The sequence below is a fragment of the Artemia franciscana genome, chromosome 19 (genome assembly GCF_032884065.1).
Source record: "Artemia franciscana chromosome 19, ASM3288406v1, whole genome shotgun sequence".
Classification (NCBI taxonomy): domain Eukaryota; kingdom Metazoa; phylum Arthropoda; class Branchiopoda; order Anostraca; family Artemiidae; genus Artemia; species Artemia franciscana.
This window is the reverse complement of record NC_088881.1, coordinates 50,412-73,424: the sequence shown is the minus strand read 5'-3', so window position 1 is coordinate 73,424 and position 23,013 is coordinate 50,412. Positions and strand designations below refer to the sequence as shown.

Sequence of the window (23,013 nt, the reverse complement as noted above, 5' to 3'; positions counted from 1 at the left end):
TTTTCATTAAAATTTTCTAATGAATACATGGTTGCAAAAGTTGTCATTTAATCATTTCCAACAGTCAGATTTCATTTCACTGTCCATGGTGCCTCAACAATTTAAATTAATATATTTCTCAAAAATTACATCCAGCCTTTTGATTCATTCACGTCTTATTTTTAAATCTTATTTATAAATCCCAAATTTACCTTCCTTGAAATGGTTGTGAAGACGATATTCAAAATGATTGTACAGGCTACATTTAGTTTAATAAAAAAGAATTACATAGCTCTAAAATACTACGTTTTTTCAATTTGAAAACATGGCATCATTTCTGTTGTTTTATTAGCTAACTTTTTTTGTGGATTTTTGCTCGAGCGACACTATAGTCATGCCCATCATTAAAAAAGCCTAGATTTGTAAATGTGTCGTGTACTTCGTTGATTTTAAAGTCACATTTCCAATACAGAAGTGAAAACTGAAATGGCAGAAACTCGGTTTTTCAAATATCAAAACTAATTTCGTCCTAAGCATTATCTACTAACACTACTACTAATAGCTCAATGAAGCACCGAGCCGTCTGAGACCAACACAGCTACGCATACTCCTTCTCCACCCAATATATTCAAAGCACCCCTCTTTGCACCCTCCCAAGAAATTCCAATTTCTCTAAAATCTTCCCCAACGATATTCCTTCCACCATTGTATAAGCCACTCATACTATATCTATCTTATCTTAGTACGAAAGCATCTTACGCCAGCTTTTGAGATAGGAACTTTTGAGATCAAAGCTCATTTTGAGCACTTTTTACGCTGACTTCTTTAAATTGGAGAGGTTTTTTTTCATAACAAGGAATATTTTCAATACTGGAATTACTAAATAAGTTACTCATACTATATCTATCTATCTTATCTCAGTACGAAAGCATCTTAAGCCGGCTTTTGAGATAGGAACCTTTAAGATCAAAGCTCATTTTGAGCACTTTTTACGCTGACTCCATTAAGTTGCAGAGTTTTTTTTTCCATAACAAGGAATATTTCCAACACTGGATTTACTTACTAAAGAAGTTTTAGTTCGCCCAATCTCTCATAGTTTGAACTTAAGGGCTTGGATCTTTTTCTTTGAGTGTACAAATTTCAAATATTTGCCAAGAAAACACTACCTTTCCTGTGATGATTTCACCTTTTGTTCGCACGCGTAAACTCTTAAAACGCTACCCCTACCTCTAAAAATTACGGCCTGCTTCTCTAAAAATGATTCAATTCATAAATTTTTACGGTATATCTGCACATTAACAGATCTCTCAGTCAGTATGGTCAAGAATGGGTGACAGGATATATGATACTAATACGAAATTGCCATTTTAAAATCAGAATTTGATAAACGTTCTTATTGCGGATATGAGTAATGAGCACAAATTTCTTTGCAGAATTTCAAAAATTCTGGTCTAAGAATTGTTCGGAATTTTGACCGTTTTTTTTTTTGACATTATTAAAGACGAAAGTGTAATCGTGCCATTTTGGAAAATAGCTTTTCTGGCAAATTAAGAATAAATGTCCCTTATTCCGGTTTTCTTAAGAGAGAAACTAATTCGGTACTTGTCTGTAATATAAAACACACTCGAGAAGTGAAGTTTGGTTGAGGCTCTGAAGTTTGACGTTGACGTTTGATGAAGTTTGATGTTTTTTTTATGGATATGAGTAATGAGCACACATTTGTTTACAGAATTTAAAAAGTTCTGGTCTAGGAATCGTTCGGAATTTTGACCTTTTTTTTTCCTTTTTTTGACATTATTAAAGATAAAAGTGCAGTCGTGGCATTTTGGAAAATAGCTTTTCCGGCAAATTAAGAATAAGTGTCTCATATTCCGGTTTTCTTAAGAGACAAACCAATTCGGTACTTGTCTGTTATATAGAACACACCCGAGAAGTGAAGTTTGGTTGATGCTCTGAAGTTTGACGTTGACGTTTGATGAAGTTTGACGTTCTTTTTACGGATATGAGTAATGAGCACACATTTCTATGCAGAATTTTAAAAATCCTGGTCTAAGAATCGTTCAGAATTTTGACCGTTTTTTTTTCGTTTTTCACGCCATTAAAGACAAAAGTGTAGTCGTAGCATTTTGCAAAATAGCTTTTCCGGCGAATCAAGAATAAATGTCTCACATTCCGGTTTTCTTAAGAGAGAAACCAATTCGGTACTTGTCTGTTATATAAAACACTCGAGAAGTGAAGTTTGGTTAATGCATAGGGAAAAAAATAGGATGAAAATAGAATACTGTATTAGCAAAATTGTGAAAACTACAACTTGGAAATATGCGCCCAGAATGCAGTGTTACACTTCCAAAAATGCTACTTCCCGTAAGAGTACAGTCATGGTGTGTCCATTGACGCAGTGTTTTATTTTGGGAAACAACCATTTATCCTGGATAAATATCCTGGAAAAGTTTGGTCCCAGGTGGGTTGCTGAAAAGCACGATTTCCTGCAATTTATTATCCTTTTTATGTAAAACGTGACCTAGCTATCTTAGCCTTTCTTTCATTAATATCCCTAGAAAGTGGGATCAAACCACATTTTCTGTGTCCCTTACTGTTTGATATACTGTCCGTCAATATTTGGTTGTTTTTGGCTCGATTTGCTTAGTAGAGTCTATTTCTAGACTGCATTAAACTGAACTCGGTGGAACCTTTATATATTCCAACCATTTTACAACACCACACAGAGATATACATAGAAACCCTGGGATACCATACACAAGATCTGCATACTAAAAGATACGTGAGTGGTTACTAAGGAGTGAATGGCGTTAAACCATCGAAATTTTATACTTAAAATATCGGTTTATTTTTAACAATATAAGATAAAGAAAGAAAAATCATGGTTCCCTAGGCACCATCTTATCTATCATATTTCTTTTTGGAATATCATATTTATATTTTAAATTTTTTTCTCATTAAGTGTCTTTTTTTAAGTTTGATTATTTGTTAAAAATGAATGGTTTAAAAAGCCACGTGACTGATTTCCTAAAGGTTAAATTTTTAACTTGTGATTTTTTTTTGCTAAGTTTGTGGAGTCCTGCATTACCTGATTTCAGTGTCATAATTGAATGAAGTCCTTTTCCTTCTATCGCTTCTTCTCTTTTCTTTTTTGAGTCGGAATTTTTGCATTTAATGGGCTTAAATGATTAACAATTTAACATTAAAAGTCTTGTTTCGTGATCCCCCTTTTTTACAGGCCATGGAGCCTTTGTGGGGGGTTTGTGCTATTGAGCTGTTTTCGTTTTGATTGAAATAGATATGTTATCTTATCTTAAGAAGTAATAATGTCTTGGAACACATATTACAAACATACGAGTGCTTCTTTTATTTCATCAACGGGCCTGACTCTGGTTTGACTCACGCACGATACCTTTGACTATGTACCCCCTGAATGCTTCGTCTAAAACGTTAGTTAGAAACGCATGCATAATTTAATTAAAGCATATTTATTTAACTAAAGATAGCAAAAATTAACATTATTATTCAATATTCTATTCAATTAAAGCACATATATATTAATTAAAGTATAATTGTAAACCCGCTTAAGTAACTTTTTGTCAAAGATTCTTCGGATCGATCTTATTTTGAAATTAAATAAAAAAAGTGTTTTTAACTGCAAGTAAGGAGCGACATTAAAACTTAAACCAAACAGAAATTACTCCGTAAATGAAAGGGGTAATCCCCTCCGTAACGCCTCGATCTTTACGCTAAAGTTTGACTCTGTCACAACTCTACTTTTTAAAACAATAAAAGAACTTTAGCGTAAAGAGCGAGGCGTTGCGGAGGGGATAACCCCTTTCATATACGGAGTAATTTCTGTTCGTTTTAAGTTTTAATGTCGCTCCTTACCTGCAGTTAAAAAAACTTGTTTTTTTTATTTAATTTCCGAACATTTTTGAATTTATACATGTTTTGATTTTGGCTCACCACATATGAATAATTAAAACGAAATTTGCATATTAATTTTTTTGCTAAATGGCTTTGTCATAGTTTTGATCGGATGATTTTGATAAAAGGGGGTGGGGGAGGAGGCCTAGTTGCCCTCCAGTTTTTGGCTAGTTAAAAATGCAACTAGCTTTTTTTATTTTTTGTACGAACGTTTTTGTTAGTAATAAGCAGACGTACCTTTCGAATTAACTTGCGTAACGAACAAGTGTAATTGTGTATTTTTATTACGTATATGAGGGGGTTTGCCCCCTCGTTAATACCTCGCTCTTCAAACTAAAGCTTGAATTTTATCCCGCATCTTTAAGAATGACCCCTGAATCCCAAAGGCCGTAGTTGATAAAATAGTTGAAATTACTAAAAATACTTTAGTGTAAAAAGCAAGGTATTGGGGAGAAGACAACCCCGTTTATAAACGTAATATTTTATGCTTGTTTTAAGCTTTAATGCTACTCATTACTTCCAGGAGAAATTTTTTTTTTTCAGTTTATCATTGTTTTTGTTTTTTTTTAAACAATGCTAGAAAATCCTGCGCCCCCAAATTGTCTTCACTCATGATAAATTCCTCCATGAAAGATATCCTCCCCCGTAATCCCCTCCCCAAACTCACTCCCACCCCAACGCAAAAAATTCCCCCTGAAAACGTATGTATACTTCATAATAACCATTACTATAGGATTCGCTATGTTCCCAAATTTAAGCTGCGTTAACCTAGATTATTCATTTCATCTTTAAAATTTTCTCACGAGCACCATAACTTTTCAACATACTTTGTTGTTAAATTGAGTCTCTTTTAGACCATTACTCAATGATTTTACATTGAATGGACAATGGCCCAACCAAAATTATAACTAAAACTATAAAAAAGGAAAAAAAAATTAACAAAAATTACCTTTGAAATTCTATGACGAATCAGTTTAAATAGACAATAAAATGAGATGGAGAAGGTCAGGTTACAAACTGAACCTTAAAGGTTCAAAGGTTCACTCTAGGGTTCAAAACCGAACCTTAAGTAAGCAGTTAAACTTGGCTAATTAATTGTTTCCTTGTTCATGTCTTTTTGTTTTGTTGTTTTTTTCTTTGCTTTTTCCTCAACTGTCTTATCATGTTATGTGAAAGATGGGGGTTGAATAAACAAATAAATATCTTGTATCATTTTCTATATATATCTTTCTGTATATTTCTATGCATCTTTATATATCTTTCTATATTTCTATATATCTTAATTTCTATATATCTCTCAAATCATATTTCTATATATCTTTAAGTTGCAGATTTGTTTGACCAAGCCTATCTCCAAATATCTTTGTCATCTTATCATTTTCTTACTAATCAATTCCCTTACCATTCCGAGAAAAATCATTTCGCTGTCTCTTAAGTCCTTGACAAACTTTTGAACTTTGAAACTATATATCTCTCTATATATTTCTATATATCTTTAAGTTGCAGATTTGTTTGACCAAGCCTATCTCCAAATATCTTTGTCATCTTACCATTTCCTTACCAATCAATTCCCTTACCATTCCGAGAAAGATCATTTCGCTGTCTCTTAAGTCCTTGACAAGCTTTCGAACTTTGAAACTATATATCTCTCTATATATTTCTATATATCTTTAAGTTGCAGATTTGTTTGACCAAGCCTATCTCCAAATACCTTTGTCATCTTACCGTTTTCTTACAAATCAATTCCCTTACCATTCCGAGAAAGATCATTTCGCTGTCTCTTAAGTCCTTGACAAGCTTTCGAACTTTGAAACTTCTCCAAACTGCTTGAATCCGCAGAACTGCTTTTTCTTCGCTAGTTTGTTTTGCAACTGACGATGGTTTCAAAGATTTTTCAGCTTTCCTTCGTATCTGGAGCATAAGTTGAGCTCGAACCCTCCCTTGTCTTGCCCTTTCATGAACTTGTATTAATTTGACTGCCTCTTCCAAACTCATTAAGCGTAAATCATCCTTCAAATTAAAAAGTTTAAGATCATTTCTATTAACGGATTGAAAGTAGAGCTTAATAAAATGTTCTAATACTTTCTAATAAAACTTTTCTATTAACGGATTTAAAGATAAAATAAAACTTTATTACATCTTGGACTTCTTTCTACTTTCTAATAAAACATTTTTATTAACGAATTGAAGGATAGAAAAAAACCTTATTACATCTAGGACTTTTTTCTACTTTCTAACTAAACAGTTTTATTAACAAAATTGAAAAATAAAATAAAACTTTATTATATCTAGAACTTTTTTCTACTTTTTAATATAACTTTTTTATTAACAGACCGAAAGATAAAATAAAACTTATTACATCTAGGACATTTTTCTAATTTCTAATAAAAAATTTCTATTAACGGATCGAAAGATAAAATAAAACTTTATTACATCTAGGACTTTTTTTCTACTTTCTAATAAAACATTTTTACAAACGAATTGAAAGATAAAATAAAACTTTATTATATCTAGGACTTTTTTCTACTTTCTAATAAAACGTTTCTATTAACGGATCGAAAGATAAAATAAAACTTTATTGCATCTAGGACTTTTTTCTACTTTCAAATAAAACATTTCTATTAACGAATTGAAAGATAAAATAAAACTTTATGATATCTAGGACTTTTTTCTACTTTCTAATTAAAAATTTCTATTAACAGACCGAAGGATAAAATAAAACTTTATTACATCTAGGACTTTTTTCTACTTTCTAATAAAACATTTTTACAAACGAATTGAAAGATAAAATAAAACTTTATTATATCTAGGACTTTTTTCTACTTTCAAATAAAACATTTCTATTAACGAATTGAAAGATAAAATAAAACTTTATGATATCTAGGACTTTTTTCTACTTTCTAATTAAAAATTTCTATTAACAGACCGAAGGATAAAATAAAACTTTATTATATCTAGGACTTTTTTCTACTTTCTAATAAAACGTTTCTATTAACGGATCGAAAGATAAAATAAAACTTTATTGCATCTAGGACTTTTTTCTACTTTCAAATAAAACATTTCTATTAACGAATTGAAAGATAAAATAAAACTTTATGATATCTAGGACTTTTTTCTACTTTCTAATTAAAAATTTCTATTAACAGACCGAAGGATAAAATAAAACTTTATTATATCTAGGACTTTTTTCTACTTTCTAATAAAACGTTTCTATTAACGGATCGAAAGATAAAATAAAACTTTATTGCATCTAGGACTTTTTTCTACTTTCAAATAAAACATTTCTATTAACGAATTGAAAGATAAAATAAAACTTTATGATATCTAGGACTTTTTTCTACTTTCTAATTAAAAATTTCTATTAACAGACCGAAGGATAAAATAAAACTTTATTACATCTAGGACTTTTTTCTACTTTCTAATAACAAATTTCTATTATCGGATTGAAAGATAAAATAAAACTTTACTACATCTAGGACTTTTTTTTTCAATAGAAACACAACTTATTCACATAAAAATAAACCAAAAAAGACAAGAAGCCCAGTAACCTGGGCTTGTATTGCCACCCGAAAAAACTTACATCCACTTGCATCACTGTATTTGGGTTCCTATTTCACAAAAAAAATATAAAACATGTTAAACATTAAGAACTACCTGAAAAAATAATAAAAAATTACAATTCTTAAACCTGTTATTACAATCATATAATTACGATTCCCACTTATTTCGATCCACTGATTCAGCCTCTAGTAATTTTTAACTCCTTTAACTAGAAAACATAAGATGTAAACATCTTATGTTTACATATATGTTTAAACATATGTTTGTACATAAGATCATTATTCATTTCTCTTACAATGAAAGAAAAACCACTGAAAAGCAGAACTCATTACAACCTCCGATTTTTACACTATTCTCCAAAATTTCTTGTTATGCAACGATTTTTCTTCTTCAAATTATTTTCTTATTTTCATTTTTCATTTTAAACATATAGAACTACTTGAAAAAATTACAATTCATAAGCCCGCGGGCGGAAAACGAACCTATTAGTACAAACAAGTGTTTGGGATAGAAATTAAACAAATGTGCACTTTGAGAGCTTATGAACATTTTAAACATATAGAAATACTAAAAAAAAAAACAATTCATAAACCTGCAGGCAAGGGTGTCTCAACTGCTACGGAAACCAGACCTTTCAACAATATCCCTAATAGAAGATGGCGTCTGAGACCAAAACACTGAAAGAATATGACGAGCAGAGAAAGCAGACCAGCAGAGCACAGACGAGTAGAAAAAGCACACTCTAATCGGCGTCCTATACATACCAACCTGTCTCGTTAGATGCCCATGGACATCAACAGCTGTTTCAAACATATTAAGTTTTGACAGATGCCAAAAGTCATAGATTTGAAGGCCTTAAGAGTCTGTGGACATCAATACTTTCGAGTTAAAACCAGTGACATCAACACACCTCGATACAATATTCATTTCTCCATCGCCAGAAGTTAAAACCCCATTTATTTTTGTTCAATATATCCGTTTAGGTTATAATCTAATATAAAACTAACCAATTAATCGTATAGAGCTATATAATAAATTAAATAAAAAAAAAACTAGTTTTTTTAACTGAAAGTAAGGAGGGATATTCAAACTTAAAACGAACAGAAATTACTCCGTATATGAAATGGGTTGTCCCCTCCGCAAACCCTCGCTCTTTACGCTAAAGTTTTTAATTGTTTTAAAAAGCAGAAATGTGGCAAAGAGTCAAACTTTAGCGTAAAGAGCGAGGGATTGCGGAGGGGACAACACATTTCATATACGGAGTAGTTTCTGTTCGTTTTAAGTTTTAATGTCCACTGAAACATTTGTACGCTTCCCAATAACCACTACTGTAATATAAACACTGGTCAAAGTTTGTAACGTGCAGCCTCTCCCCCAGGGACTGTGGGGGAGTAAGTCACCCCAAAGACATAGTTATTATTGTTTTCGACTATACGGAACAAAATGGCTATCTCAAAAATTTGATCCGTTGACTTGGGGAAAACATGAGCGTGAGAGGGGGCCTAGGTGCCCTCCAATTTTTTTGGTCACTTAAAAAAGGCACTAGAAATTCTCATTTCCGTTAGAATGAGCCCTCTTGTGACATTCTAGGACCACTTGGTCGATAAGATGACCCCTGGAAAAAAAAGAATCTCGCAAAGATTCTAGGACCACTGGGTCGATACGATCACCTCTGGGAAACAACAAACAAACAAACAAATAAACACGCATCCGTGATCTGCCTTCTGGCAAAAAATACGAAATTCCACATTTTTGTAGATAGGAGCTAGACATTTTTGCTATAGAGTTCTCTGATACGCTGAATGCGATGGTGTGATTTTCGTTAAGATTCTATGACTTTTAAGGGGTGTTTCCCCCTATTTTCAAAAATGAGGCAAATTTTCTCAGGCTCGTAACTTTTGAAACTTACATATTTAAAATCAGCATGAAAATTCTATTCTTTTTATGTATCTTTTAGCATCAAAATTATGTTTCTAGAGTTTAGTTTACTATTGAGCCGGGTCGCTCCTTACTACAGTTCGTTACCGCGAACTGTTTGATATACAACAGTTAGTTTTAGCCGTTAAGACGGATATTTCTGAAGACTATATATTAGAAAAAGCGTGTTTTTTTATCATCGTAAGTTAAAAAGAGCATTTTCTACTATTTAAAATATGCCTAGTCTAAGTTAGACTACCAAATTTTTTTTTACAGGTAAAAATATAGTTAACTTTTAAATTTAGGAAGCAAATCCAAAATCCTTAGCGTACCGTTCTGCAGCATTTGTAATTGTTTTTATCCCTGTTATTTATACCTTTCTAAAATTTTCCTTTGGCCGCTTAATACGAAAACTTTTATGCCTTTGTTGGTAGATGATTTTCCTTTTAAGTGGAGAAAATTCCGAAGGTAGTTGAAAATATATTTACAAAAATCATATTAGAAAACAAATGTTATTTTCCGTCACTGGAAGAAACTCATTTTTTTATTGACTAATTATATCTGTCAAAGCTACGTCCTAATTAAAGAATAAAGCATTTGTTGTATATAATTATAAACATATATGACATTTAAATTTAAGAAATATTATTGACTATATTACTACTATTTATTAGATAGCACATCTAATAGTCCTGTTCTTACTAGTTTTATAAAACGAAATCTGTCATTGGGTGGCTATAACCGTTAAGGCTCAAATTCAAAGAACTGCAGACTACATTATCAAAAAAAAAAGAAAAAAAAAGTAGTCATCTGCAACCAGATTTAAAGAGCCAAAGGCGCAATTTTGATAATTCAGAAGATAAATTTTCAAATTAAATCAGAAACTCAATCTTTGCAACCGAATTTCAAAAGTCAAAGGCAAAAATTCGAGACTCTGCAAAGATATGCTTTTAAATTAAAGAAGGAGTCCAGAATTAAAGCAGGAGTCAAAGCTTTACAGCCAGATTTAAGGAGTCAAAGGCAAATTTTGAAAATTGAAGAAGATAAACTTTTTTTATTAAAGCAGGAGCCCATGCTTTTCAACCAGATTTCAGGAGTGGAAAGCGTAATTTCAGAATTAATGACAAGCTTTTGAAATAAAACGAGAGTACAAGCTTTGCAGTCAGACTTCAGGAGCCGAAGGCAAAATTTGAGAATAAAAAAAGACAACTCAGAACCCTTCTTTCCAAAATAAGAAGAACCAGAATCACCCCTTTTGAAATCCAAGGCGTTAGCGTTTGAGTAACAATAGACCGACCCCTCCCCAAACAACTTATTAACAATATTTTATTTCACACTTATTGGAGGTAACCCCTGGCCCTCCATGCCCCCCCAAAAGAAATAAAACATTAAGGATATTTTATTCCAAACTTATGGGAGCTGACCCCTGACCCTCCATGGTCTGACCACCCCACCCCCCCCCACCCCCCCCAAAAAAAAAAAGATGTTTCATTATTCTGAAATTCTAAGAGTCAGAGACAGGATTTTAAACTTTTCGACCATACATCCCTAATTCCAAGGCCCGAATTTCATTTTGAAGGATGATTTTAAGAATTTTATGGACCAATCTTCAAATTAATTTCTACAAATATTGAACAGTATATTTTTTTTTTACTTTTGAAAAATTACCTGATGTGACGTTCTTCCAATGTCATCAAATACTCCTTGGATCATTATCAAAATACCTAGATGGCATTCTTCCCTTTCCAAGCGAAAATGTTTTGGAATCGGTAGTCCAACATTGCTGATATCATACGGTTTCTGAAACACGATTTCATCCAAGTTGGGTGCCACAGTAAATGATAGAGCACATATTTCGTTATGAGGAAGATAACATTTACTGCGTTTATTGAAAATCTTTAGTGTATTTACATCCCCTGACAATGATCCTAAGAATCATTTGAATACTTCCTTTAAGTGTCTAATTTTTCCCTTTGTTTGGTGGATACAACAATCAAGAACGACAAATAAAAGTTCCATACAGGGATAAAACCTTTTGTTAGACAGTGATCATTCACAAAAAATACTGGATATTTCGGTCACAGGTGCAGTAACCGTTATCAATAGAAACACTAAGATAAAATAATTAAGACCAATAGAATATATACAAAATAGCATTATTACATATTATTTAATGACCTTTTTTTCAACGCAATACCATGAACAAATCTCCTTGACCTTCCAGGTTCAGTTCTAGTTTTATTTGAACTAACAATTGGATGAAGGCTAAACGCCTTGGGTGAAATGACCCTCACTTTATCTGACTTTAATAAATTATCATAAATACAGTTCAAGCCAAAGTCACCTGCGTCTCTATTTAAGCCACATTATTGAATAAAATTTTCATGATTTCAATCATTTCACGGAAATTTTGCTTTAAACCCTAGTTCCTAGAAATCAAAGAGACATTTTCGAACAAGATAAAATGGTCCGAAAAATCAAAAATTTGTTCCGATAGAGCTGATGTGAAATCTTCAGGCTTGGAATTTTGACTCAATAAGACTCTATTTTGTCGGCTTTAAAATAGAGAAATACAAAACTGTTTGTTTGCCTCTCATTCTAGGCAAATTAACAGTCCTGTGTCAATTCTAAATTCTTGGTTCAACCTGCCTAAGACCATAGGCAGGCACCCCTTTTTTACCTCTCATTTCAGGCAATCTAATGGTCCTATGTCAATTTTAAATTCTTGGTCAACCTGACTGAGACTCTAGGCAGGCGTGACTTGCTAAAAGATAACAAATAAATATTGGTCCAGTAAGAGAGGCACACTTACTCCCGCCGTTTACCCGTGCCATTTAACCAAACACTTGGAAAACTATAGATTTTATCACTATCTTAGCTCTATGACTATCTACCTTGGTTCTACTGCCCTAGCAATGACGCATGGAGGGATAATAGATAGACAAAACTATTAACAAATGAACTAACATCATTTTTATACAATCCTAATAAGGAGGGGGGGTTAATACCAGGTTTGGTTCTCACTCAATTGGACTATCTGTCTTGGCTTTTTCTACAATTAGCCATAACTTGATTCCCACAACTCTTCCATTTTAGTTCAAATCAGGATGGGAATCGTGAAATCTAGAAACCAGAAATAGTCTTTATTTCCCTTAAATTAAAGTAAAATAGTAATAACAATTCTAATAGTAAGTTCTATATTCTTTACTTAAATAAACTATAATTTTTATTCTCTTAAATCAAAAAATTATTTTATCGAACATATTTTTGAATATTGAAGGCAAAACATTTATATATTTGTCGGTAGATGATTTCTTTCTTTTCAGTAAGGATGATCATGATGCAAAAGTAAACATTCATAAAAAGGAACAAAAAAAGGCCCTACTTCATTCAGCCAAAAATAAATGAAATTGAAGAACTTAGTGCCAGAAATAAAGGGCATATCCAGAATTTTTCATCGAGGGAGAGGGTCTAAAAAACTTGCACACATCAAAAATTTCCAGAGGGGTGGTCAGTTCTGCAGTCCTCCCTATCCCGGGATACGACCTTGCCAGCAATATCACTGAATATCTTAGCCCAATTGATCTACCTGGCTTGTATATTTTTTTCTCAAGGCCTATGACTTGCTGTGCAATATTATTTTTCTGGTCGTCCTAAAAATTTACCTTTGTATTACTGATTAAACAAAAACTTTTATTTAGGACATTAATATTCACAATACAAAACCGTGGATAATTTAACTATTAGGTTTAGGAAAACATATGAGACATCTTTCACAATTCGCCACACTAAAAAGAGATTTCCTTTTTCCTGAGTTTCGTCTTGATAAACAGCACCCACTGTGGGTACAAATAAAATTGCCACCCAGAATGAAGTCGAGGAATTCCACGGCCACAGAAAGCTGAAACAACGATCTGAAGTTCTGACCGCACCACAGAACTAGTTGAAAAGAAGTGTCTCCTCATTGGCGGTGCAAAAAAAAAAACCTCAAAATTAGCCGGTGAAGCAGTTGACAGGCCACGCAGTGAAACAGGAAAAAAATAGTTCTAGTCAAACCTTGGAAATAAACCAGAGCCGGCGTCCAAAAACCATAAAATTCGGCTAATGAGAAAAATTTGTCATTTGTAGCTGATTCAGGAAAGAGTACTATCATCTCGATTAGTCTTAATATTAGGAGTTTGTTGCGAAGCAAATTTACAGGAATTTCAGACATAGCCTAAAAACATAGCCTCAAACAATAGCCTACATTATATGAATGAATAAATGCATTTAATACCCATCAATGAAAAAACAGAAGGAGTACAAAAAAAAGAAACAAATTCTTCTGACACACATAAAAAAAAAAAAAAAAAAAAAAAATGAGAAACAAATGCCGACTACTGCTGTAAAACCTTGGCCCATGGGTGGGGCTTGACAGACAAATTATATAGATCAATTTGGGACAGAATCGCTTCTTCAGGGTTGGTAACACGGTACTTGCGCGTAACATACCTATTGCTTTTCCATGGTGGTGAACGCAGTAAAAACTTTGCATACTTGAGTACAGTGGTCGTAATTTCAGCTTAACTGTAGCCGTAAATATTTGCCGAAATGGGCTAAGGTACAGATAATGAGGGAAAACCATAGTGTTGTACACATGGGCAACAGACGATGAAAGGGCAACAGACTTCCACTTATACGCCACAAAATACTACTACTAATATCTCACTGCAGCACCAAGCCGTCTGAGGACAACACAGATACGCATACTCCTTCTACAAACTAATATATTCAAGGTCTCTCTCTTTACACCCTCCCAAGAAGTTTCCATTTCCTTTAAATTTTAATTTATGACATCCTCCCAGCCCAGACACGGACGACCTGCTTTCTGTGTAGCCACAGACGGTTGGCCAAAAAGCACAATCTTCGGCAATCTGTCATCCTTTATCCGCAGAATGTGGCCTAGCCATCTCAACCTTTCTTTCATTATATCCCTAGAAAGCGGGATTGAACCACATTTTTCGTACAGCCTACTGTTTCAAATACGGTCAGTCAACCGTGTACCCAGAACAATCCGTAGGCAATTTCTCTGGGAAACATCTAGTAAATTTTCATCTGCTTTTCGGAGCGCCAATGCTTCAGAGCCATATTTGACCACTGTCATCACTGTAGCTTCCAATATTCTAATCTTGGGTTGCACACTTATCTTTCTATTCTTCCAAACTTTTTTTAACTGTGAAAAAACACCCTGAGCCTTAGCTATTCTACTTTTAACATCTTCACTGCTCCCACCGTCTTTACAAATAATACTACCAAGGTAAGTGAAGCTGAAACCTGATAAATCTTTTCGCTACCCGATGTCACCTTTTCATCTTCACTTATTCCTAGCTTTAGTGACTTAGTCTTCTTCACATTAATTTTCAAGCCTATTCTAGCACCCTGAACTCGCAAAACCTCTAAAAAGTCATTCATTTTGCTCACACTTTCATCTAACATGCTTAAATCATCAGCATAATCTAAGTCCAGGAGCGTTTTTCCTCCCCATTTCGTTCCGTGGTCTCCAATTGCCTTTCCTGTGCTCCTTAAGACGAAGGCCATCAAAATGATCCATATAAAGGGGGATAGAACACAACCCTGCTTAACTCCTGATTTAATGCAAAATCAGTTGCTAACCTCATTTCCTACCTTAACCGCAGCAGTATTATTCTTGTACATAGCACAAATCATCTTAATGTATTTTTCTGGTATACCATATAATCAACAGAATCAAAAGCGTGCTCATAATCGATAAAACTGAAGACCAAAGGTGTTTGACAGCGATGGGACTTCTCAATTTTAACCACAACACATTTTTAGAAGATTTATCCAATGAACTTCAAGTTGATCCCTTTTTAATTAGAAAAATTGTCTCTTTGCTCTCTAATACAACGCAAGTTGTCAAATACCTTAAGATGCATTCTAACCCCCTCCCAATTTACACCGACGTGCCCCAAGGAGCCCTATTAGGTCCAATTTATTTCTCGAAATGATAAATAGCCTTGATATCGAATTGTCTGACAGATGCAAATTTGTTAATGATCGAACAGTCTTAAAGACTCGTTTCAAAAATCTAAAAAGTAGCCCAATGAACATCCTGGAAAAAACATCAGATAAAACTGTTGCTAAAAATATGAAATTCAACCCTTTAAAATCCAAAACATTAAAATTTAATTTTCTTAAGACTCTCCCTTCCTTTACCCATTCAATCCCCCCCCGAAATGTCAGTTAGTAGTGTGAAATTAATGGGTCAATTTCCTTGCGATACGTGGGATTGAACCTGCCAACCTTCAATCATAAGGTGCAGCTATAGCCACTACGTCATCGCAAGGCATCGAAATTCCTTGCGAAGTGCGGGATTGAACCTTGGTCCTTGTCATTTCTAATCGTGGCTTTATTCATTATGCTTTTACAAGGTGAAATTAATGGGTGTTACCATCTCAAGCGACTTCAAAGGGTATCATTGTGTTAATGATTTTTTAAAACGCGCAGATACCGCATTTTCCCTCCTTAAAATCCTAAAAAATTATCAAATTCCCATCGTTTGAGAACTTATCTTTCATGTGTACGCCCAATCCTTGAGTACGCCTGCCCTGTTTGGCAACCCAGTATCTCCAGTGAATTGTCAGAAAGAATAAAAGCAGCATAAGAAAGGTGTCTAAGAATTATTTTCAATGAGTGTAAAGTTCCGTATAGATATTCCTTCGTTGAAGAGCGAACCTGGTAACCATCAAGTAAAGGAGAACACAAATTCCCTTGCATTTTTACCAAAAACACCCTCTATCAGCCCCCCAGATAAATACTACCAAACGAGCATCAGAACAAGTCAAACATAAAAGTGAAGAACAAAGGATTGAGCTGTTATCAGATAAGCAACAGCGAGAATTAGGACGATTCGAAAATAAAAGTGAAGAAGAAAGAAATATTACGTTAGAAGAACAACGCCATTGCAATCTTCGACGCCAATATTTGAGGCGTTTTAGGATATTTTTGGAATTCCCGTAAATTTATCTTCGCAGCAAACTTGCACTATTGACTAATCAAGATAATAATTGTCATTCCCAAATCAGATACAAATGGAAATTTTTTCTTACTAGACAGATTTTGAATTTCTATGCTGATTCAAAACATATAAAATATATAAAGTTTAATGCTACCCATTAAAAGCTAAGAGCCTGAGAAATTTTAACTGATTTTCGAAAAAGGAGGGGGGAGGAAACACTCCCAAAAATTCAAGTGATCTTGAAGAAAATCATACCTACTACTACTACTACTACTAATAACTCACTGCAGCACCAAGCCGCCTGAGGCCAACACAGCTACGCACGCTCCTCCTCCAACCTAATCTATTTAAAGCCTCCCTCTTTACACCCTCCCAGGAAGTTCCCATTTACTTTAAATCTTAATTTATGACATCCTCCCAACCCAGACAAGGACGACCTGCTTTCCGTGTAGCCCCAGACGGTTGGCCAAAAAGGACAATCTTCGGTAATCTGTCATCCTTCATCCGTAGAACGTGGCCTAGCCATCTCAACCTTTCTTTCATTATAGCCCCAGAAAGCGGGATTGAACCACACTTTTCGTACAACCTACTGTTTGAAATACGGTCAGACAGCCGGGTACCCAGAACAATCCGTAGGCAATTTCTCTGGAAAACATCTAGTAAATTTTCATCTGCTTTTCGGAGTGCCCATGCTTCAGAGCCGTATTTGACCACTGTCATCACTGTAGCTTCCAATATTCTAATCTTGGTTTGTAGACTTATCTTTCAATTCTTCCAAACTTTTTTTAACTGTGAAAAAACACCCTGGGCCTTAGCTATTCTACTTTTAACATCTTCACTGCTCCCACCATCTTTACTAATAATACTACCAAGGTAACTGAAGCTCCCAACCTGATCAATCTTTTCGTTACTTAATGTCACCTGTTCATCTTCACTTATTCCTAGCCTTAGTGACTTAGTCTTCTTAACATTAATTTTCAAGCCTATTTTAGCACCCTGAACTCGTAAAACCTCTAAAAATTCATTCATTTTGCTCACATTTTCATTTAATATGCTTAAATCATCAGCATAATCTAAGTCCAGGAGCGTTCTTCCTCCCCATTTGATTCCATGGTCTCCAATTGCCTTTCCTGTGCTCCTTAAGACGAAGTCCATCAAAATGATCCAGATAAGGGGGGATAGAACACAACCCTGCTTAACTCCTGATTTAATGCAAAACCAGTTGCTAACCATCAGTTTTCAGTATGTCAGGTCCACCGGGTTATAGGTTATCAATGCACCGGGTTATATTTAATAGCACATTCTCCAAGAGTAAGATAGGTGATTTGTGTCATTTTTGAGGCTTTCTACAGTTTAAGGTAAACTTAATTAACAGAGCTTTTGGGAAAAACTTGCTGCAAATGATTATCTGAAATCTGTCAAAGCAAGTCTTACAAAAATGTAACAAAGGGGTAAAATCTACCCCCGTCCCAACAAACGCAAAAAGTTAGAACGGTAAATTAGAACAGTTCAATACTAAGGATGTAGAGTACCTTCAAAAAAATGTTTTGAATAATAGTATGTAAGACTGTAATTGAGTGCACAATGTGTACCTTAATGGATACAAATAAGCTAAATCTCTTACTCTCAGTTCCAAACCCCTTAATATGACTAGATCAAGTACTTTCTTTACAAAGAGACGCTTCTGAGGCTGACATAGATGCGTGAAAACAGAATCAAACATGCGTGCTATCTGGCAATATGCCAAGCATAAACCTTGTACTTTTTCAAATAGCTCTCCTCTTTGCTAGAAAAAAAGGACATGTTAAATATGTTGTAGCACTTAAATATTTGAAAAAGGATAACACAAGGACAGTAACAATGTCACACTATACACTCGTCAGTATAACATTTGGGGAACACAATGTAACTACGCAAGTTTGCTGCCTGTAACACTAAAAGAAATAAAAAAAAGGTGCCCAAGAATTATCTTCAACGAGGGCAAAGTGCCTTACATTTGGCTTTTCTTGGGAGAGCCAATCTAGTCACCCTTAAGGAAAGGAGAGCAAAACTTTCCTTGCGTTTTGCTAAAAATGCCCTTCATAACGCTCGGACAACTAACCTTTTCCCTAGTCACTATTCACCCCTTCGACACCAACCTCCACGATCTACTTCAACAGAAACCCCCTTCTTGGAAAAGTTTCCACTGAAAGATATAGAGACTTTCATCCCTTACATAGTTGAACCTTTTTATTATTAACTTCCCTTTTTATAATTTTAATGTTCATTTTGCAAATTTCAAGCTTTCTATTTTTAGGACCTTACCTTAGATCCTCCTGTGCCTCCAGATGCACCCAGGGCGTCCAAGAAGAGTCTCCAGTCGCCTCTGAAACTTGCGGCTGTGAAGATATCTTCCCACTCCAGCTGTATTGAGGCGTGAAGGCACCGCAGGTCGCTGTTGTAGGTACGACGGACTGTATTTTTGGGTCTTCCTCTGCGGCGGTTGCCTTCAGGTAACAAAAGAAAATGTTGATTTGGGGATTCTGGAATCTTCCATGTGCAGCACATGTCTGAGGTAGCTCCATCTAAGCCTTCGTATGGTCTCGATGAGGGACGGTTGACCTGTGATGTTTTCTAATGTGCTCGTTCGTTACCTTCTGGGTCCACTGGATGCCAAGACGTCTGGGCAGGCACATGTTTTCAAAAGACTGAATTAACCTCTCTTTTTCTTGTTTGAGAAGCCATGTTTCAGATGCATAGAGGAGGACAGACAGGACGTTGCTGTTGAACCGGCGGAGCTTAAGCCGGAGAGAGAAAGTACTCGACTTCCAAACTTTTTTGAGCCTGTTGAAGGTGCTGCTTGCCTGTCCAATTCAGCCAATGACTTCTTTGGCTGTGAATCCTGTGTTCTCAATCGTGCTGTCGAGGCATTTTTAGGTCACATAACTAAATTGTTTGATTTAATAAGTTTAATAAGTTTGATTTAATTTTTTAATGATTTAATAAGTTTATTACCTATTTAATTTTACGAATTTTCATTGTTTTGACATTTTGCTGATTAAGCAATGACCTTTTGATATTAGGAATTATGAATGTTTTTGACATTTTTACTTATTTAACATTCTCTTTTATAATTTTGTTGTTGTTGTTTGTTTTTGTTTTTTTGTTTATTGACGCTAAAGTGTGAATTCGGCCCATTTGGGCTTATGATAACCATTTTCAGTAATCACCTTATCTTATCTCTTATCTGAATTAAAAGAAAACAGGTTATTTCTACTATCGGCCAACCGTCTAAGGCCAAACGAAAACAGGTCGTCTCTGAATGGGGTGGGAGGATGTCGTAAAGAAAGACTTAAGGGAAAGAAAAACTTCTTGGGAGGGTGTAAAGAGGGGAGCTTTGAATAGATTGGGACGGAGGAGGAGCGTCCGTAGCTGTGCTGGTCTCAGGTGGCTTGGAGCTGCAGTAAGTAAGTACTAATAGTAGTATTTGTACTGAATCAGAAAATCAGGTTATAAATGTATCTTTTTCTATTTGTGCAAGTCATTACCACACATGAATTGCTCCAGTATTTACTCATTATTCTCCTAGTGACTTTGCCCTATATTTGTTCCGGTAATCCTCATCATTATGATAGAGCTCCTTGGTCCTTTGCTTTTCTCTATCGATTTTTCTTCTTGATAGACCTGGTCTGTTGAATAGCTTTGCTTCTCTCTTTCGTTTTTTACGTTTTTAAAATTTAGATCACAAGACACCTTAGTAACTATTCTTATGTGTGCTCGAGAACCGATCCTTTCAGCGGATCCTTTCTTTCAAATCTGCTTTTCTTGTATTCTAGGACGACATCTCTATTTTTGATATATTGCTATTTTCTCTCAATACATACTCTGGTTGCTTGGCTTTGATGCTTTTATCGGTTTTTCTTCTGTTTATTTTGCTGTCTTGTATTGTCACCATTATGTTTATTTGTGTTTTTATTGATTAATAACTTTATAACTTTATAATATGAGCAAAAATATCTATATCTATTTTTGATGTATTGCTGTTTTCTCTTAATACGTACTTTGATTACTTTGCTTTGATACTTATCTCGGTTTTTCTTCTGTTTATTTTGCTGTCTTGTATTGTCATCATTATGTTTATTAGTGTTTTTATTAATTAATAACTTTATAATATGAGCAAAATTAAGCCAAATAATCTTCCAAGCATAAAACTACCACAAATCACTATCAATAAATAAATGAAACTCAAAACAAACAGAAATTACAATAAATAGCCAAGTCAAACTCAAAACGAGCAAAAGTTAACATGAGTAGGGCTGAAAACCCCATGGCTTCTCAAGTCCACAATTTGAGCTTTACTAAAAAAAAAAAACGTGTCAAAACTTTCTCTCCAACTAGCTAGAAACAAACGTTGCCCCAGAAACACTTCTATTAACCATCTAGTTTGTGAGTAACTTTTCCCCAGAATATATTTATTAATGCCTAGCCAAAGTCCAGACATTTTACTCCAAAGTCAATCCTTCTCAGATGCAGCAAATCAGTCAAAGACAAAGTTATCAAGCCTTTTTCGAAGTTCCTAAGACAGAAAATGGCGATCTTAAAATTTCGATCAGATACCTTATGTCAGATACACAATAATAACAGCATTAAAGCCAGCAACACAAGCCTGGATTGTATTTTCAGGTTTTCTGATGGACAAACTGAGTTTCTGCTTGATGAACCCTTTTATCCAGTCAACTCCTGGTCTGTCATTCGATTCCCTGCTTGATCGGAATTTAATCTCCAGTGTTACTGCCCATTGGTAGGCTAACTTTCTTGTTGTAAAGGGAGTCAGCTGTTGGTTCAGAAGTAAACATTTTTTAGGTATGCAGCAAGCTCTTTCTCTTGTTTGAAAGTAAAAACAAACTTAGTTCTCTCCTGAACACTGGCTTTGTCATTATTGCTACCACTAGCACACCTCTGCTCAAGATCTTGCATTTTTGCCATGTACTCTTTTGCAGCATCCATGAGGGTATTCTTCTTTAAAAAAAAAAACCTTCTTTGGTTGCTTGGAAAGACCAATTCCCATTTACAAATTGATTGTAGTATACCTGATTAATTCTGGATCAGAAGCACAACTACCCTTTTGGATATAGCCTCAAACCATCTGTCAACAAAAAATAAAAGCATCAGCATCTGAAGAAAACAACATAGAAGTTACATGTATTGCACTACTTCATGCTTTAAGGCATAGAAAGGAAAGAAGCCTGCATGTCCTCCATGACAAAACTGAATACTTTGCAATTTTCCACCACCAGCTACATATAATTCCATTTTTCCGGTTAGAAAAACTCTCCCATCAGTACAGGGTGAAACTGGACATAGCAAAAAGCATCCAGAGTTGCCTCAAAAAAGCATCTGGAGTTGCTCCTTATTGATGCCATTTTGAAAATTTATTTTTGTAGATAATGGCCAGACATTTACTGTTGAAAATTACCATGCAAATTGTAGGGGCATAGCTTGTCTGATCCTGCTAACTTATGGCCCTAGAACTACAATTATTTCGAAACTATTTGACGAAGACTACATGCGTCAGGATTTCCAGAAAGCATGTACAAACTTCTTTGCCTCTGTTGTTGGTTGTCTCTTTTATCCAAGATCTAAAACTTGCAGCAAATGTGTGTTACATAAAAGGCATTTAGAAGGAGGAATTGAATGTTCAAAACTTTGGACAAGAGGTCCAATCTACAGAGTCACCCCTGTATGGTTTTGCCTCAATCTCTTTTGCTGCATTAGGAGCAGAACTAATAGGTGTCAAATAAATTGCAGATGAACTGAACTTCCAGTTTTTGTCTCTTTTTAATAGTATATTAGATACAACTTATTCACTATTCAACCCACACAAGTCCACCATCAAATGCAGCCTACTGAGATTTATAGTCTAAATGTCCTTGTTTGACTTATATTGCTAGATCTCAACAAATTAGTTGGACCAGATAAGCTAGATCCACGTCCTTTGAAAGGAGTTGCTGAAAATATTGACAAGCCACTCACACAATTATTCAAAGTTTCCCTATGTACCACAGAAGTACCAGCAGACTGGAAAACAGTATTTGTCACCCCTTTGTTCAAAAAGGGAAATAAAGCCAGCACAGAGAATTACCATCCCATAAGTGTTACACTTAAAGAGTGTAACAGAAGTAACAAGAGGGGTAAATGGAAAGACTGGTAAATGACCCTATCATGATACATTTCAAATTTAATGAAATACAATTGGCAGGCCAACATGGATTTGAACCAGGAAAGCCAGTAGAAACAAATTTGCTGGAGACTTAGGATGCAATAACAAATCTGATTAATCAGGGCCAATCATGGATGTCCTGTTGCTTGATCTTGCAAAAACATTTGACAAAGTTTCACATCTGCACCTGAAAATAAGAATATTCTCAAGTGGAATTAATGCAGACATTGTGGATTGGATGAACACAGAGTGTGAGACTTTTTGCTATTGAGAGAGAATGGATTTGTCCTCATCACTAGCAAGTGCAATTTAAGGTAATACTCTCTGAGAGATGTGAAGTCACCAGCATTATTCTGCAGGGTAGTATCTTAGACCATACCCTGTATGATATCTGTATATATGATACTTC

General features: G+C 34.7%; 1 protein-coding gene across 1 annotated transcript in view; it reads right to left on the bottom strand.

The window, feature by feature from the left end:
* The window catches only part of LOC136039629 (uncharacterized), a 122,509-nt gene that overhangs the window by 89,841 nt on the left and 9,655 nt on the right, over positions 1 to 23,013 (bottom strand). The window contains exons 2-6 of the mRNA XM_065723527.1: positions 18,710 to 19,006; positions 18,030 to 18,191; positions 13,444 to 13,603; positions 11,056 to 11,315; positions 5,662 to 5,919 (exon numbers count right to left, since the gene is read on the bottom strand). Coding sequence (XP_065579599.1) covers positions 5,662 to 5,919; positions 11,056 to 11,315; positions 13,444 to 13,603; positions 18,030 to 18,191; positions 18,710 to 19,006 — 1,137 coding nt within the window. The remainder of the gene's footprint in view (positions 1 to 5,661; positions 5,920 to 11,055; positions 11,316 to 13,443; positions 13,604 to 18,029; positions 18,192 to 18,709; positions 19,007 to 23,013) is intronic.